Source organism: Acinonyx jubatus, chromosome A1 (assembly GCF_027475565.1).
Source record: "Acinonyx jubatus isolate Ajub_Pintada_27869175 chromosome A1, VMU_Ajub_asm_v1.0, whole genome shotgun sequence".
Classification (NCBI taxonomy): domain Eukaryota; kingdom Metazoa; phylum Chordata; class Mammalia; order Carnivora; family Felidae; genus Acinonyx; species Acinonyx jubatus.
In genome coordinates, this window is record NC_069380.1 from 121,860,908 (window position 1) to 121,879,046 (window position 18,139).

The 18,139-nt window shown below is 36.4% G+C and overlaps 1 protein-coding gene across 1 annotated transcript in view; it reads left to right on the top strand.

The window, feature by feature from the left end:
- Window positions 1–18,139, top strand: part of SPINK5 (serine peptidase inhibitor Kazal type 5) — a 76,254-nt gene that overhangs the window by 16,292 nt on the left and 41,823 nt on the right. The window contains exons 5-10 of the mRNA XM_027042039.2: window positions 6,981–7,108; window positions 9,138–9,201; window positions 10,301–10,428; window positions 11,846–11,912; window positions 15,676–15,803; window positions 17,131–17,218. Coding sequence (XP_026897840.1) covers window positions 6,981–7,108; window positions 9,138–9,201; window positions 10,301–10,428; window positions 11,846–11,912; window positions 15,676–15,803; window positions 17,131–17,218 — 603 coding nt within the window. The remainder of the gene's footprint in view (window positions 1–6,980; window positions 7,109–9,137; window positions 9,202–10,300; window positions 10,429–11,845; window positions 11,913–15,675; window positions 15,804–17,130; window positions 17,219–18,139) is intronic.

An 18,139-nucleotide genomic window follows, 5' to 3' on the forward strand; every position in this document is an offset into this window, starting at 1 on the left:
TAGAAATTGACATTCATGAACATTCATGATTCATGGAAAGAGGTCAAAATGCAGTATCAATATTAACAGGAGTTGAGAACCTCCATGGACGATTTTCAAGGGTTTAAGACTTCAGCAGAGGAAGCAACTATAGATGGGATGGAAAGAGCAAGAGAACTAGAATTAAAAGTGGAGGCTGAGATCTGACTAAATTTCTACAATCTTGTGATGAAACTTGAACGGATGAGGAGTCACTTCTCTTGGATGAGCAAAGAAAGTAATCTGAGCTGGAATCTACTCCTGGTGAAGACGCTGTGAGGATTGTTGAAATGACAACAAAGGACTTAGAATATTCCATAAATTTAGTTGATAAAGCAGTGACAGGGTTTGAGAGGACTGCCTTCAATTTTGAAAGAAGTCCAAATGGCATTGCATGCCACAGAGAAATCATTCATGACAGGAAGAGCTCATCGATATGGCACACTTCCTCGTTGTCTTATTTTAAGAAATTGCAACAGCCACACCAGCTTTCAGCAACCACCACCTTGATTATCAGCAGCCATTGATACTGAGACAAGACTCTCAACTAGCAAAAAGATGAAGACTCACTGAAAATTGAGATGATGATTAGCATTTTTTAGCCAAAAAAACCTATCTTTTAATTAAGGTATGTACATGGTGTTTTTTAGACGTAATGCTATTGCACACTTAAAACATTAGCATAGTGTAAGCATAACTTTTGCAGGTACTGGGAAATCAAAAAATTCATTTGACTTGCCTTATTGCAGTATTTGCTTTATGGTGGTGGTCTGGAACCAAACCTGCCATGTCTCCAAAGTATGCCTATACAAACATTTGGGCTTCAAATGAAATCCTTGAAACAACAGGACTGGGAGAAAATTTCAGATTTTCATATATTCATATATTGGGTAAAAGACTTCTATCTGCAATATGTAAGGACCGCTTACAGCTCAGACATAAGAAGACAATTCAATTAAAAAGAGCTGTTACACTGGGGCACCTGGGTGGTGCAGTCGGTTAAGCGTCCGACTTCAGCCAGGTCACAATCTCGCGGTCCGTGATTTCGAGCCCCGCGTCAGGCTCTGGGCTGATGGCTCAGAGCCTGGAGCCTGCTTCCGATTCTTTGTCTCCCTCTCTCTCTGCCCCTCCCCCGTTCATGCTCTGTCTCTCTCTGTCCCAAAAATAAATAAAACGTTGAAAAAAATAAATAAATAAATAAATAAATAAAGAGCTGTTACACTAAAAACATCTTAATGGCTAGTGCACACTTAAAAAGATGTTTTACATTGCTATTATGTAGGGAAATGCACATTAAAACCACAATGAGGTGCCATTGCACACCCACTACAATGGCTATAATCATAAAGACAAAAAAAAAAAAAAAACCCAAAATGTTTTTAAGGTTGTGGAGAAACTGGAACACTTGCAGATTTCTGGTAAGAGTACTCAAGAGTGCAGCTACACTGGGGGCACCTGGGTGGCTCAGTGGGTTTAGTGTCTGACTCTTGATTTCTACTCAGGTCATAATCTCAGGATCGTGGGATCGAGCCCCAAGTGGGGCTGCACGCTGAGTGTGGAGCCTATTTAAAATTCTCTCTCCCTCCCCCTCTATCTGCCTCTAGTTCCCTAAGGGGGGCGAAAAATGCCACTACTCTAGAAAAGAGGTGGTCACTTTCTTAGGTGAAACATCAATTGACCATATGACCTAGCAAGTTTGGTCCTAGGAATCTGCCCCACTGATGTGATAACATATGTCCATACATATGCCATGCATGTGAATGTTCATAACAGCATTCTTTTTAATAATCCCAAACTAGAAATGATCTAAGTGTCTGAAAGTCCACTGGTAATGGAACAAAATGAGCTACATTTATAGAATGAAATATTATTCTGAAATAAAAAGAAAGTTATGATATGGATGAACCTCAAAAACATTAGGCAAAGTGAAAGCCAGAGTCAAATAATTGCATATTTATGATTCCATTTATAAGAAATATAGAGGAAAGGTAAATTTATAGTCAGAAAATTCTGTGGTTGCCTAAGGTTAGAGCTGGGAACTGGGATTAACTGTTCGTGGTCATAGTGGAAATCCCTTGGGGTGACAGACTTATTCTAAAACTGAGTTATGGTGATGGTTGTAAAACTCCATAAATTAACCCAAAATCATTGAATTGTACACTTAAAATTCATGAATTTTATGTTAAGTAAAACCTCAGTAAAACTGTAATTGTTTTTCAGTTTACACGCTTTCTCAATTTTTGGAATAACATAAATTATTATTATTCAATATAAGTTTTCCTCTTAATTTAAAACTTTAGAAAAATGGATTTTAAGGCTATTAGGACTGTGGCATTTTGGGGAGGGATTATCTCAGACCAGTATATCAGTTGGATTAATGCTTTTGGTCTGTTCAACTTTTCTTATTAAACAATGGAGAGTGTTTTACACTTTTTTTTAAGCCATGTCTCCATTTTGGTTTTCAGATGTTTTAGCATATGGATACTCCTAATATGCTTTTATTGTATGTATATCTCAACATTTACACAGTTATTTTCAATGGTCATTGCTTGTATTTTTTATTTCCATCTTCTCTTTCTCATATCAATTGTACTAGAAATCTATCTTACCAGCTGTTTTTGTTTATCTTCTCTATTGTTTATGTTATCTGTGTCACTCATTCTTGTTTCTTTAATCTTGTTCTCCTGCACATCTTATAATGGATTGCACAATACCTCGTTTAAAATTTTTAACTTTTAAAATTCTATGACCGGGGTACTTAAAGATATTAATGATTATCTAAAGATTGGTACTTTAAGTGTTTCCATTTGTCATTCTTTGCCAAACATTCTTTAATTTTCCTCCCTTGCAAAGTTATTCAGTAATACATTCTTTATATTATTGATTTGATTATTTGATTTTTGCCTATTTTAAATTAACTTTGATTTTATTGAATTTTGGTCAGAGAACATAGATCATATGACATTGATCCTTTGGAATTTCCTAACACTTTTTTAGTGACCTAATAAGTATTCAACTTTTATAAATGTTTCTTATGTCTTGGAAAAAGTGTTTATTTTCTGTGTCATGGATGTAGTTTTCTATCAAAATCTAATGGCTTAAGCATCTTAACTTTTTACTCTTGATCTATCAATTTCTGAGAAGTGCATGCTAAAGTCTGTAACTCCAGCTACTGATTTATCTAATTCTTTTTTTTTAAATTTTTTAAAATATTTATTTATTTTTAAGAGAGAGAGACTGACGGGGCGGGGGGCGGGCAGAGAGAGAGGGAGAAACCCAAGCAAGCTCCACGTTCCAAGCTGTCAGCACAGAGGCCAATGCGGGGCTTGAACCTATGAACAGTGAGATCATGACCTGAGCTGAAGTCACTTGACTGAGCCACCCAGGCACCCCTATCTAATTCTTTTTTTTTTTTTTTTTTAGTTTATTTTTGAGAGAGAGAGAAAGAGAGACAAAGAGAGACAGAGAGAGGGAGGAAGAAAATCCCAAGCAGGCTCCATGCTTTCAGCCCAGAGCCCGACGCAGGGCATGATCTCATGAACTGTGACATCATGACCTGAGCCAAAATCAAGGGTTGAATGTTCAACCGACTGAGCCACCCAGGCGCCCCCTGGTTATCTAATTCTATCACATTCTGATGGTTGTAGTTTGACATAGTTAAAGCCTGTTTAATTAACTGAATGAATGCTCAGTGATTACTATGTCTTCATGTTCTGCTTTTTCTTTTACTTTATATAGAGTCCTTCTTTGTCACTTATGATGCATTTTGAACTGAATTCTATATTTTTCGTATTAATATTACTGCATTTTTACCTTGTATCCTTTCTTATCCTGTTGTTTTAGTATCTGTGTGTTTTTTAATGTTAACTTTTCTCTTATCATCCATACCTGATTTGATCCTAATTTTTAAAATCCAGTAACAAACTATATTTTAACTTGTGTGTTTAGCCCATTTACAGTTTGTTATTTCTGTTTTTCTAGGACTTGGTTCTCCTAATGTTTCATAGTTTCAGTTACTAGACTTTAATAAAAACATATTTTAAAAGTAGTCTCTTCTTTCCAGCTTTTGTGTGATGATGAGTTAAAGGTCGCATATCTATTTTTGTTCTTATTATGACTACCCTTAACCAAATATCCATATTTATAATTATTTATCACTATTGCTAACATCTTTGTTTATTGTCAATATCTGTATTTTCTCCCCTAACATATGTTAGGCTAGTCTGGTTTGCTTAAAATTCCCTAAACCTCCCCCAATTTGTTATTGACCAGATGCTATTTTTGATTTGCTATGTCTATTTCTCTTTCTCTTGTTTTTTCAGTTTTCATTACTTCTAGAAATGTTCCCTATTTCTTCAAATATTATTGTCTATATATGTTTGCCTCCTTTGGGGGACTTCTAATTCTATTCACCATGTTCTTTAAATTTTTTATTTTAAATTTTGTTTTCCTTTATCATTGCCTTTTATAAGAGTTTCTTGATCTGATTGTCTGGTTCACAAATTCATTAGGTATGTGCACCTATCCTTCTTTTATTCTTTATATTGTTTTATTTATTGCCGTTTAAATATTTCCGTATCTAAAACTTCCAGTTTTTTCCCATTATAACTTTTTTCCTGTTTCACGTTGAAGACGTTTTATCTCTCTAAAGCATAGTTACACTCTTGATAAATTATTTTTCTGTGCATTTTAATAATTCTGCTTCAACTGATACTGAATATTGCTCACATTACCATATTTCTTTTACCTTGTTTTGCTCCTCATGTATACAAATATTTTTACTCTTAAGATTCCATGATAGCTTTAGTTACTTTTTCTGCTACAGTGAGTGAGATGGTGTTTAAGGCCACACTTCAGGCTCTGCCTCTCCTGTTGAGTGTAAGGATAGGAAAAGGGATGAAGCCCAGATCAGAATGTTCTGGAACCAGTGTTACTCCTCCAGTTTGTTCCCTACTCCACAGGTTAGAAATCCATCTGTCCACTCTCAGAATCTGTTAGCAATAGGAAGAGGTGTTCTCTGTAGGTTGTGATCTACCAGCCCTTGGAGTTTGGAGGGGGAGGAGGAAGTGGAGTAGTAACTACCTGCACCTGTTCTCATCACCTCACAGCTGGGCTCTTGATCGGCCCTGTCATCACCCTGCCAACACCTGTGACCTAGTATGCTGCCTTTGCTTTTGCTGGTGAAGGGGAATCACAGTGATTGTCCCAAGTTAATAAAATCAATCCCTATCATCCATGCTTCTGTCGTTTCTCCAGAAATGACCTTAGAGAGAAAGCCAGCAGCTCTCCTGCTTTTTCCTTCTACTTCAGCCACACTTCTTGGTGCCTCTTAAACAGGACGATCTAGTTCCTATCACAAATCCTTTGCAATTGTAGTTTCTCTATGCCTGAAATAGTCTTCCCTCAGATCTTCAGTGGCTGGCTCCTTCTCATTAATCCCATCTCACCTCAAATGTTACCTTTACAGAGAGACCATTCTCGACAGTGTATTTAAAATCGCCACTATTGTGGGTATTGTTCAGTTCATTTTTCATAGCATTTATTATAATTTAAAATGACTGTATTTATGGTCTTTGTCTTCTCATCAGAATGCAAATGAACAAATGAACAACCGAAAAAGTGAAATAACACATAGAGCCATTACTTACCCTGTTTTGCCTCTATTTTAACTTCTTCCTAAACATATGACATGAATAGTTGGGCATGTCCCATAGCTTTTCTTTACTATTCTACATTCTTTTTCCTTTTTTATTGTCTTTCCGAAGTCCTCAATGTCACCTTTGGTTCACAAATTCATTATATATTTGTATCCATTGTACTTTTATTCTTTGTATTGTGTGACATACTAGGTCACAGGTCTATACATCGTAAGTTTTCCGCATTTACATTTAAAATATTTTTGTTATGACAATAACATCAAAAATTTATGTTGCCCTCTGATAACTGAAAAAATACCTAGTGTTATTATTTGCTTTTAGATAGAAATTAAATGCAAGTTAACTTGAGGTCTTCTTTAGTTAACTCATGTCACAATAGTGTTGCCAAATAAGGTTTCTCAAGTGTTCACTTGATCCCCAGCATAAATCTGTAATATGGACTGGGTGTGAATTTCCATTTGTCAGGCAAGGAGGAAAGCGAGGTTCAAAGAGGTGAAGTGAGTGGGTGGCAGGTCTGAGATTCAAACGCTGGTCTCCAGGTATCACCTCAAGCTGTTGCTCTCTCCCTGCACAGCTGTGTCCCTAAGTACATGTCATATCACTAGAGCTGAGACTTGGGCATTTGTTCCGTCATCCAAAAAAGGTTGTTTAGTCTTATTGGCCTGATTGTCTTTGGGGAAAATGTTTAAAATAACAACAAAACAACAACAGTCAATGGTTATGAAATGCCATGCACTATTCTAAGGGCTGGGCATGTATTCATACATTGAAACCTCTTTGTAATCCTAAGAAGTTAGTAATATTGTACACATTTTGCAAGTAAGAACACTACAGCCCAGAGGGGTTAAGTAACTCCCAAATCACAAAGCCAGTATGTGGGAGAGTTAGAATTATGAACCTAGCAATCTGGCTTCTGATCACTATCCTCATCTGTAATGATAAAAACTTTGTTACAGCCTATAGTTACAGAGAGTTTTCATATCCATTATCTACTGGGCCTCATTACTACTCTGTAGAGAAGACAGGCAGGATTTGACAGACAAACAGGAAACTAAATTTCACAGAGGTGCCTGACTTGCCCTACTGAAATCACATAGAAATTCTTTCTCCTGAAATCTAATTGTATCTCTGTTCTTGGACCATGTTTTATTATCCATGACTTTTTTAGTGTACTATAGTCTCCTAAACCTGTTTTGTTCTCCAGTGTAGTTATATTGTTGTGGGTTTAAAATATTAACTCATTTATGTACCTAAGGAATATTTTATCTCTTGTATTTTGATGTTCCTTGATAATGTCTCTTGCAGTTGAATTGCAATGATTTCAGAAAAGGAGAAAGAAATGGGGGTTTTATCTGTACTCTGGATTATGCAGCTGTTTGTGGCACTGATGGGAAAACATACAGCAACAAATGTATGCTGTGTGCTGAGAACGCGTGAGTATCTGCAGCAGACTTTCTCCCTAATGCATGCTCTCCAAATAATTACAGGACACATTATTTTCTTACAGTCTTTAAAATATCAGTTCATTTTGTGGGAGTTAGCCATCCATAAATTATTAGGACCACTCCTTTTACTATATTCTTTTTTAATTTTTTATTTTTTTAATGTTTATTAATTTTTGAGAGACAGAGAGAGGCAGAGTATGAGTGGGGTGGGGGCAGAGACAGACACACACACAGAATCCAAAACAGGCTCCAGGCTCTGAGCTGTCAGCACAGAGCCCGACGTGGGGCTCGAACCCACAAACTGTGAGATCATGACCTGAGCCGTGGTTGGACACTTAACTGACTGAGCCACCCAGGTGCCCCACCTTTTAATATATTCTTAGGGAAAAAAATATGTTGTGTCACACTTTATATTTTACAAAGCACTTTTGTGTGTAATTTATCAAATAGTTATCAGTGTCTCTGTGAAGTAGACATCTGATATATCTAGGTACATGCACAGATAAGTACACATGTATGTATATGCACATACATACACATACATATACATACAGACACCTATCTATTTCTATGTGTCTAGGAGTGTATCTTTTCTCACAGTTATTTAATCATCAAAGTATTTTTTTATTAAATGCTCTGTAATTTATAATATTAGAGTAGATTAATTCGAACTTTTAATATTGAACTTCTTTCCATTTATTTGACCTTTTGTCACATAGCTAAAGCATCTCACTGTCCAATATTTTGTCCCTCTTTGATTCTTTCTCCACCCTCAATGCTAGTTTGGTTATCAGTTGTCTTCAATCAACAAGATGGCATACCTGCTTTTCAGGTTCTGGTTTGTGACCTCAGTCTTGAATTGTCTACTCTTCAGTTTTTGCAAAAATGTTAAGAACCAGTGCTTGAGGCTAGTAAAGGATATAATAAATATTCGGTCTTCAAGCTTCTGCAAGCTTTATCTTTCCTTGTAATTAGTATCTTTACCAAAACACAACTGAATTAAATCACTCTGGTCCCTCACATTACTCCATTTTCAGAGATGCACTCTGAAATTATGCCTTCAACTCTCACCAGTGGCCAACATAAATGAAAACACAAATAGACATTAGGGAGAACAGACAGGCTTTGTTAGATAATGCATTTTGTAATACTATTATGAGCACACTGAACAGTTAATGACTACTGTGCTTTATGTGGGGATCCTGTGATAGATTCTTTAACTCTCTGTTTTAGGTGTAAATTTCTCTCTCCTGATTTCTGGTATACTTCTTTTATAATACAGTGATAGCCATACTGCTCATTGTGTTTCTGTCTTAGCTCTGTCTGCTAGAAGACTCTGCAATAACATTAGGATTCGATTTTTTTCTTTCCCTCAGATGATATCTTTTGATATAACTTTTTTCTTATCGCTTTTAATGACTTCATTTTTCTCCTTATATTGGTCTTTTATTGTTACACAAATGCTGTGGTTTTTATCTTTTTATAAAGTAGAAAGTGTTTTTTTACATTTATGGTTCTGTTTTCAGATATGGTTTAAAGGTCTATTAGACCGAATAAAATTCTTAGGACTTTAGGTACTTTCCATGATAACTAAAATATTAGCATCAACCAAACAAAGAATAGTATAGTAGCAAGTTACATCCAATAAACTTGAATTTGTATATTTAAAAAAAAACCATCAATGACAGCAGCATAGTTTTTTGGGGGCATATCTAGTTACAAGGTGTAGTTTTTCCCTCTCTCCTGTTATGGATCCCCTCTAGACACAGGAAGAAAAATTCTGGAAATCATATTTTCAGGTCTGAATCTTATTAGCCCTCCAACGTGATTCTATTTCTTTGACTCCAAGGTATAAACACAGGCTCTCACTATAAAGAGTAAGTCAGGAAAAGAATGCAGTGTGACATCTGTTTTCAAGGGTAAAAGAGAATCGTAATACAATGAAAATAAGTTATTTTTTGAATGGTAAGATGTTCTGTGATGCTAAACTTCTGTGTCTACTAACTTTCAATTCCAGCAAAACCAGGTCCCAAGTTGGCATAAAAAGTGAAGGGGAATGTGAGACCAGTAATCCAGAGCAGGTGAGGACAAGTGTCAAAATGATGGAAACCCTTGGGAGGCTGACCAGAGAGAGAAAAGATGCTCTCCTCTTCCTTCTTGGGTGGGGTGTGAGGAAGGAGACAACTTCTGCTCATTTAAACATGGCTCATTTAGATGAAAAGCAATTGATAGTTCCTGAAACTGGAACCGCTTATTTTGGTAGTGAGACTTTCAGCTCTCTTTCTGCTTTCTAAGAAAAAGAGAAATCAATCAATCAGTCAATCAATCAGCCAATCAAAACAAAACTACATTTGTAGTTGAAAGGGCATTATGCATCAGGCTCTTAAGCTGAATTGAAACCCTAGAACTGTCACTTGCTGTCGGGAGATCTTGGGCAAATTACTTACCCACACTGTACCAGTGTTACCATATCTAAAAGTGAGATTTGTATTAAATGGCTTTTCTCTAGGCTAAAATTCTATGCACTTGTGATGATAGGAGAAAGAAAGAAGTATCTCAGACATGTCACGTTTGACTTTTTCTAGCTGAATGTTTTGCCTAAGTCAAGGTTTGGTGCCCTTTCTATGCTCGTAGAGCACCTACCAAGACATTTAGCACATCATGTAAATTTTTCAAGTTTATTTATTTATTTTGAGAGAGAGAAAGCACGAGTGGGGGAGGGGCAGACAGAGGGAGAGAGAATCCCAAGTAGGCTCTGCATTGGCAGCCCAGAGCCCAATCAGGTGCTCAAACTCATGAATTGATGAGATATGACCTGAGCTGAAGTCAGACGCTTAACCAACTGAGCCATGCAGGTGCCCCACACATCATATTTTAAGTGTCTCTTTGTGTCCCCCAGTAGATCATGAGCAAGTTGAGTGCAAGGACCGTGTTCTACCTTGGTTCTAGCACATACTAGGGTATCTGTGTTTAATAATAAATGAATAGGTAAATGGGCACCATACTAAACCACATGATTAATGCAGTACTTACTAAGCTACTTCTAGGCATCTGGCACTGCTCCAGGTGGCTCTGTGCATTGGGCAGAGAAGCACTGAAAATTATAAAAATTTCTGAAAACAGTGTGGAAGGCATTACAATCAGTATGGTGAATGTCAAGTTCCTTTCCCTGTTCTTCAGGATGTATGTAGTGCTTTTCGGCCTTATGTGAAAGATGGAAGACTTGGATGCACAAGGGAAAATGATCCCGTCCTTGGACCTGATGGAAAAACACATGGCAATAAATGTGCGATGTGTGCTGAGCTTTTGTAAGTATCGTCATCCCCAAGCAGGGCACGTAGGTGGACTTGGTGAGGATGCATTTGGTTGCTGTGTTGAGAACCACTCCACAGAGAGATACAGTCCTTTTCATGAAGCATATCATTCTTTGTCTTCATAAGGTGAAATAGTCCTTGCTCTCAGAGTGGCTTTTCTTTTTGATTAATGTCATCTGCTAGTGTTTCTTAAAAGAAGTGGATGAGATGATTACGTTATTAAATTCAGTACTCTTAATTTGCTTAATTATAACGACAAGACAATGCACCATGTTTTATAAGGCACAATATTTTAAAATTTAGAAAGCAGTTTCATATGGAATAATCTAGGTCAGTCATTTGACATGCAGTGTTTCATTTGAATATGTATAGAGACTCTTACTGAAAGTAAGTCTAATTTAAGATGATAATAACAATGTCATGTGGCTGAATTCATTATTAAAATAAAAGGTGGAACTTTATGAAAGGGAAGAATTGGGTTATCTTTTTCTGAGTGTCTGACATTGTTGTGAGTACTGAGGCTGGGATATGAAGACCATCCAGTGAGTCTTTTGAATATTCTGGCTGTTAAACAAGGTATGGACTCTCTATATGTCAGCAAGCTTTAAAATGTTCCATTTACCTCAATAGATTTAAGAGATTAATAAACTTCACACCTGCCTTTGAAAATTACAGTGTGCTCTTATAGAATTCAGGGGCACATCCTATCAGGTTTGCAAAACAGTGATTATAACCGGTTTCCAGACAGGAAATAAGCCTAATTTCCACTTTCTTATCTAGGAGGCATGTGATTTTAGTGTTCCAGCCTGCCTCAGTTCTGTGAGTTTCTGTTTCTTTTCATGCACTAGCTAAAAAAGAGAATTTGACCTCTCTAACTCTTGGTTTTCTCCTCTGTAGAACTAATAATGCCCATCTCCAGGGTGAGACTGCAAGTAGGTAATAGATATGAGAGGACTTAGAAGCTCAGTTCAATGTAGCTTTTTTTTTTAACAGAGGTGCTTTTACATTAAGGCAAACAAATACTTTACTAGGTATAGAAAAGGTTTACATAAGGGCGTGGATGGCAATACTTTAAATGCTTAGTTTGGTTTCACTGTAGTCACAGCATTGTATTAAAGCTCTTAGTTCTGCCTGTTAAAGGGGATTTTCCTAACAATCTTCTGTTTGTCAATCAAGGAGCCACACCCATCTACTTTTACAGAACAGAGCTTCTAATTGACTGTCAGTGAGTCAGTTTCACACCCTTCCTTATCTTTGGCAATTTTCTGGCTCAATCAAGACAGGGAAAAGCTTGTCTCATGTAAATGGATCGGTTTAACCAGTTACGGCCAAGGATGTGAAAGTACCTAGCACAGGGATGCTGAAAATATGATTGAGCTGTAAACTGACCAACTGTTTTCTTTCTTAACAGCTTAAAAGAAGCTCAAGAAAATGCCAAGAAAGAAGGTGAAACCAGAGTTCAACGAAGTGCTGAAGAGGTAAATTACTCACCAACATAATTTGGTTCTTGTGGCCAAAATATTAACAAACTTAGATGTGACACTTTGAGGTAATTCAATAATGTCATGGTCCTTAATTTTTACAATAAATTGTTTCCCTTAATTTCAAACTTTACCACATTCACTATTCCTAGTATATTAATCATTAGATTCAATTTTAAAATAGCATTTCCACACCTAAAGTTCAAGCAATTTCCCTCCTTGCTTAAGAAAAAAAGAGAGAAAGAAGTCAGAAAATATGCAAATTTGGGGAGCCTCGGTGGCTCAGTCAGTTAAGCATCCGACTTCAGCTCAGGTCACGATCTGCTCTGGGCTGATGGCTCAGAGCCTGGAGCCTGCTTCCAATTCTGTGTCTCCCTCTCTCTCTGTCCCTCCCCCGTTCATGCTCTGTCTCTCTCTGTCTCAAAAATAAATAAACGTTAAAAAAATTAAAAAAAAAAAAAGAAAGAAAAAAAAAGAAAACATGCAAATTAAATTCTACTTAATTTCCCCCAGACTTCTCTCTGGTTTAGTGTAGATTAATTTTGCTTTGAATAAATTTTTTTAATGCAACATAAATATAGACAGAATAACTTCTAAATAAGTCTAGACTTTTTAATTTTTATTTTATTTATTTTTATTTTTTATTTTTTTTTTTTTCAATATATGAAGTTTATTGTCAAATTGGTTTCCATACAACACCCAGTTAGGGTTTTTTAAACAGTATATCACTGGTGTATTTTATATATGATCCCACTGATACAAATTGGAGTTATTTTTCCATTATGGTTATTACATTCAATGAGGCCTATGTTTATAAAAGTATTGCTTCTGTTTAAACAAAAAAAAAAAACCCACACAAATATTGAGATTGTAGGTTTAATTTTTATTTTATTTTTTTAAGTTTATTTATTTATTTTGAGAGAGAGTGTTAGCAGAGGAGGAATAGAGCGGGAAAGAGACAGAGAATCCCAAGCAGGCTCCATGCTTTCAGAACAGAGCCCAATGTGGGGCTCAGTCTCACAAACTGTGAGATCATGAGCTAAGCTGAAATCGAGAGTCAGATACTTAACTGACCCACCCAAGCACTCCGAGATTGTGGTTTTTAAAGTACCCTTTAAGTTTTTTCAAATTATTGTATGATTTTATTGTTGAACCTAGTATACAAAAATTATTCCTTTCGTAATTGAATAAGCATTGTAGATCATACAACTTGATTTCCTAAATCACCAGTTATTAAACCGTACTTTCAATGACAGTGACAGTAATTATGTTGCTAAATGACTAACTTTTTGTTGAGAAGTCAGAACACCTAAGTTTTAGCCATAGTTCTGTTATGCTCTGGCTCTGTGAAACTGACCAAGTCATCTCTTCTCTCTGAACCTCAATTTCTTTGTTCCAAATTAAGGAGGTTGGATAAATGTCAATTTTTACTTTGTTGTTGGAATGTGATTACACACTCTGTACCTTTTCATGCTAATACAAGTTTAGAGGCTGCTTTTAGACAATAGGCTTGAGCAATGAAATTTGATCAAGGCCGAAGGACCCACATTAACCCCTGGCTGAATACAGACAGGCCACTGGGGCAACCCAGCTCAAAATATCCACAAGTCCTAACTAACAAATGGGCTACTTACCACGAGGCACTCTTACCAAAAAAGGAAAATTCCAAACATTCTCATACCTCCTCACTTTCCCTCTTTACATACAGTCCCCACTGCCTCCTGGCAGATAGCCTCTCCTTTGCTCTCCTATCCCCCACCCTTGTGATGTATTCAATAAACGTGTATCTCTTTTGTTCTGCCTTGGGTGAATTCTTTCACCCCACGTTTGGGGTTCCCCATCAGATCGGGAGAGGCATCACAAGTATACTATTTTTGTGGATGATGGGCAGATGTTTTCCTATGATAGTCATAGGTCCAGTTTTGGGTGGACCTGGGCTAAGCTTCCACCTCATAATACTATTCAGTGAAGCATATTTTCCACCCTAAATAGAATGTTGAGAGTTTAAATGAAGAAAAGTGGAGCATTCAGAGTTGTCTGTCAGTAATTTGTTGAATACTCACTAAGATTTGAAAAGCACTTCTTTTGGTGGTTAAATTTCAGTCAAAAATGTTGGGTCATCTTGTAATATCGAGCATTTTATTACTTCAGAAACACAGATCTTTTCCATTGTCTTTTATCATGTCTTGGCTATTTTTCCCTCTTTTTCTCTGTAGCTGGGGTCATTGTTTTGGTGGGGTCACGGGACATGATTTTATTGAATGGGGATGCTTTATAGTGATGGCTCAATAACTGCCCCATAATTAACCTGTCAGTGGTTTGCTCACAAAAGTATTTCTTCAGAATCTCCTTAGATGAATCACAACTTATAAACTGAAATTATCATTGTTTCTCTTATGGGAACCATTGAACAGTAATTTTGTTACTATGCTGTGATTATCAGGTGATTGTCTTCTATGTCTTTATTCCTAGATTATTATAACCAGGAAGTTTGGAGCACACCCACTGCTCCTCCAAAAACAAGTATCTTCTTATTAGGAGTCAATTAGAGTCCTTTTTTAAAGTGTCCTCATGAAATAGGAGTTCTTTTTTAAAAATTGAGAATACTAGATCTAGAAAAAGTCCTAAAGAGCATCTATTCCAAAAGCCTCATTGTGTAGGTAGGTGAGATTGAGGTCTCTAAGGTGATGGGGCTTTTTGTGATCTCCCAGGGAGTTAAAGGCAATCTAGCTGCTCAGGTCTTCAGACTTCAAACCGCATTCTTTATGCTCATGTTTTCTTGGCTGAAATGGGAAAATGAGGGTCACACAGTTGAAAAAGGCTTTGAAAAGCATTTTTTGTAAGTTATATAGTAATATACACCATCACAAAACATGTTTGTTGACATGAGAGATCCCTAAGTCTAGAGCAATTTAGGGGAGGTATAGATAGAAATATAGACATAAATATAAAGTTTAGCCTTCATCTAATAGTAGGATTTCCAAACAGAGAGAAAAACCTGAAACCACTGAACTAAAGCATTGGGAAATCTGGGTACAAACCTTTCTTGGAACATTTGGGGAAGTCACAGCCTTTTAAGGTTTTCTAAATAAATATTAATCTTGATGTTTTACCTCTCTCTGCAGTGGGAAGTGAATGAAAATTAGATTCATTTTCTGTGCTTTCTATCTACTGTATTAGAAATAGATATCAGTAAAGGAAGCAGAGCCCATAAAAATGAACATCAGTAAAAGAGGCCACAGATTCACAGAGAGAACAAATGAAAGAAAGTGTAATGTCATTGGATGCCACCTTATTTCCTTGCAAGCCATATTGGATTGTTCTTGATTCAGTCCATATTAAATAGTGTTTAAGCATCACATCTCACAGATTCTCTGTTCTGCTTGTTGACAAATTTTTGCTTTTGTCTTGGCAGCTGCGTTTTGTTATGTCTTGGTTGGGACTAGTTGAAAGATTTTTTTTTTTTTTTTATAATCCTTTTTTCATAGACTTGGAAGTTAACAAGAGCTATCTCGTTTTACGAAATAAATGCTCAGCCTTATTCTTTATAATGCTCTTTACCTTTTAATAAACCAAATAGTAGATACAGGTACCAAGTAATGTCATGACATAATTACTATTTCTTACTAATCTTCATTAATATGTTACATGTTTACCAACATCTTCTACACCTGACATTCTGTGACTATAAATCCATGGTATACATTTTCTGTGTTAAAGAGTAGAAAAGTGCTAAGTGTAATTAGTTATCTTTTTGAAGGATTTTTGTAAGGAATTTGAAACCCAAGTGAAGAATGGAAGACTTTATTGTACACGGGAGAGTGACCCAGTTCGTGGCCCTGATGGCAGGATGCATGGCAACAAATGTGCCCTGTGTGCTGAAATGTTGTGAGTATAGATGCAGTTTCTTTGGAGTGAATGGGCGCGTGAAGTGGAGATTGATTGGCACAGTGAATAAGCACGATGTTGAGGTACAGCTTTGTTGTTTAGAATTTTTTGAGCAGTTTTCTGCCCTCTACAAAACATGATATCACCTAGTAAGTAGATCCTCATGATGTATGTCTGTTTCTGAGTACAGATGGATTCGATTTTCCAGTTAGAAGACTGGATTACAAAATACTTCTTAATATATACTCCCACCACTTTTGTAAGCCTTTTTATGAGCTACTCATAATACAGAATGAGGGTAAAAGCAGGTACGAAGACTTTGTTTTCCTTCAGTAATTATTCCATTGTGATAGACAGATGTTGACACCCACAAAAACTTGAGGTTCATATGTGAATGAGATTAACTTTATCTTTTCATCTCGGTCATCTGACCTTGGGGAAGGGCAAATCCCACAACATAGAAATCATGGCATTTATGAAGATGTCTCAGACAAGGTCTTGTCACTCATTCATATCCTTGATCTTTCCAAGCTCTTTTTTTTATGCTGTCCTCCAGCAAGTCTGTCTCAGTCTTGGCCAGCTAGTGTCTCCCCCTCTGTGGATTGCATTTCAAGATTATCCTTCTTTGGATAAGACTCTTGAAATTCCTAATTGAAATCAATCCTTGTAACTCTTAATTTTATTTCCTAACAATCATCACAGCTGGTAATTGTGTAATTATTCCTATGACTATTTGTTGACTGTTAGTCTTTTCTACTGGGTTCTAAATTCCAAGAACACAGGGTATATGTCTGTTTTGTATGTTGCTGTAGTATATGCCCGAGGGTTTGGCGTGTACTTGACAAAAAAATTGTTACTGGCCAAATGTTGAATGAATGTACAAGTGAAGGTCCCTGCTCTCAAGAAGCTTAAAGTTAAAGAGTACAAATAAGTGCCTCCACAAACACACACATTTCAAGACAGAGTGAGAACTATCCTATAAGAGAATATTCAGGTATGAAAATACAGTGACAGATATACAACCCATTTCCACTTTGAGATCTGGGATGTCTTCTCAATGAAGGTAGAATTTAAGCTAAGGGGATTTTAAAAAAAGGAAGATGACAAAAAAGATCACTGCAGTGGATACATGAAAGCAAAATGAAAGGGATTTGGGGGGTAAAGAGTGAAGATTTCAATCTAATTAGGAGCTTTAAGATGATTGGAAAATGTTTGTATTATAACTCATGAACATGTGGCTGTTTTCCCACCTTCACCTAAATGACTATTTTGTAACATAAAGATTTGAAGCATCTGTATACATTTATTTTGTCTTGTTTTTCTCCAGGAAACGGCGTTTTTCAGACGAAAAAAATAAAGCACATGAAAACCTAAGGAAGGCTAAAGAAAAAGTTAAAGTTAAAAGAGAAATTGAGGTGATAATTAGTTTGATCACCTTGTTTTGACTTTTGTGGGTGTGTGTGTGTGTGTGTGTGTGTGTGTGTGTGTGTGTGTGTTTACATTTTACTCTAGAAAGCCTTTTCGATGTTGGTTCATTTTTCCTCCATTACTGATGGATCTTCTGGAAAGTGATTTATAGTTATTAATTCATAAGATTTATAAGAATAATTATGGCATTACAATTTTTAGCTCTATTTGGAGAAAATTAATCAAGTCATATTAGTAAAATAGTTCCTAAATGAAGGTAATATATCAAAGCACTATCTGAATTCAAAGTTTGATATGTGTGGTAGTTGTTTGGAGGTCTTCAGGGTAACATTTTAATATGCTCCTTTTAAAATCATACCACATTCTACTTTCTAAACATATCTTAACCAGGCTTGTGTTGTTTTTTTTTTTCTCCTGCTACTGACTTAGCTCATATCTCTAATAGATTCTCTTTGTGTGAGGGTATTAGCATTCTGCCTAGTCTCTATGTCTGTAGCCAACATCTCCCTCAGTCCTCAAGATTCAGTTCATCTTCTACATTGTGTTCATAGAGTCAGAAATATTGGCACAATCCAGTGGTAGTATGACAAGCCAACATTTGAAGGTATCCTGGAGGATATTTGGACCATTTCACTCCATGAAGAAACTCTATTTAAGTTGTTTCTAACAGTGAGTTAGCCCACATTCTCTAGTGTGCAGTTTCACAGTTTCATAAAACAGCCTACCTCATTAGTCCCCTTCTGACTTCATGTAACTCCATCTTTTTGTCTAGCCCTCATCTTCAACTGATTTCTTTCCCACAATCCTTTAATTTTAGTTCTCAAATCAAAACTATCCTTTTATCTTTCATTTCCAGTTACTTCCTTCTTTCTCTTCCTTCTTTACCTTCCTTCCTTCCTTCACTCTCT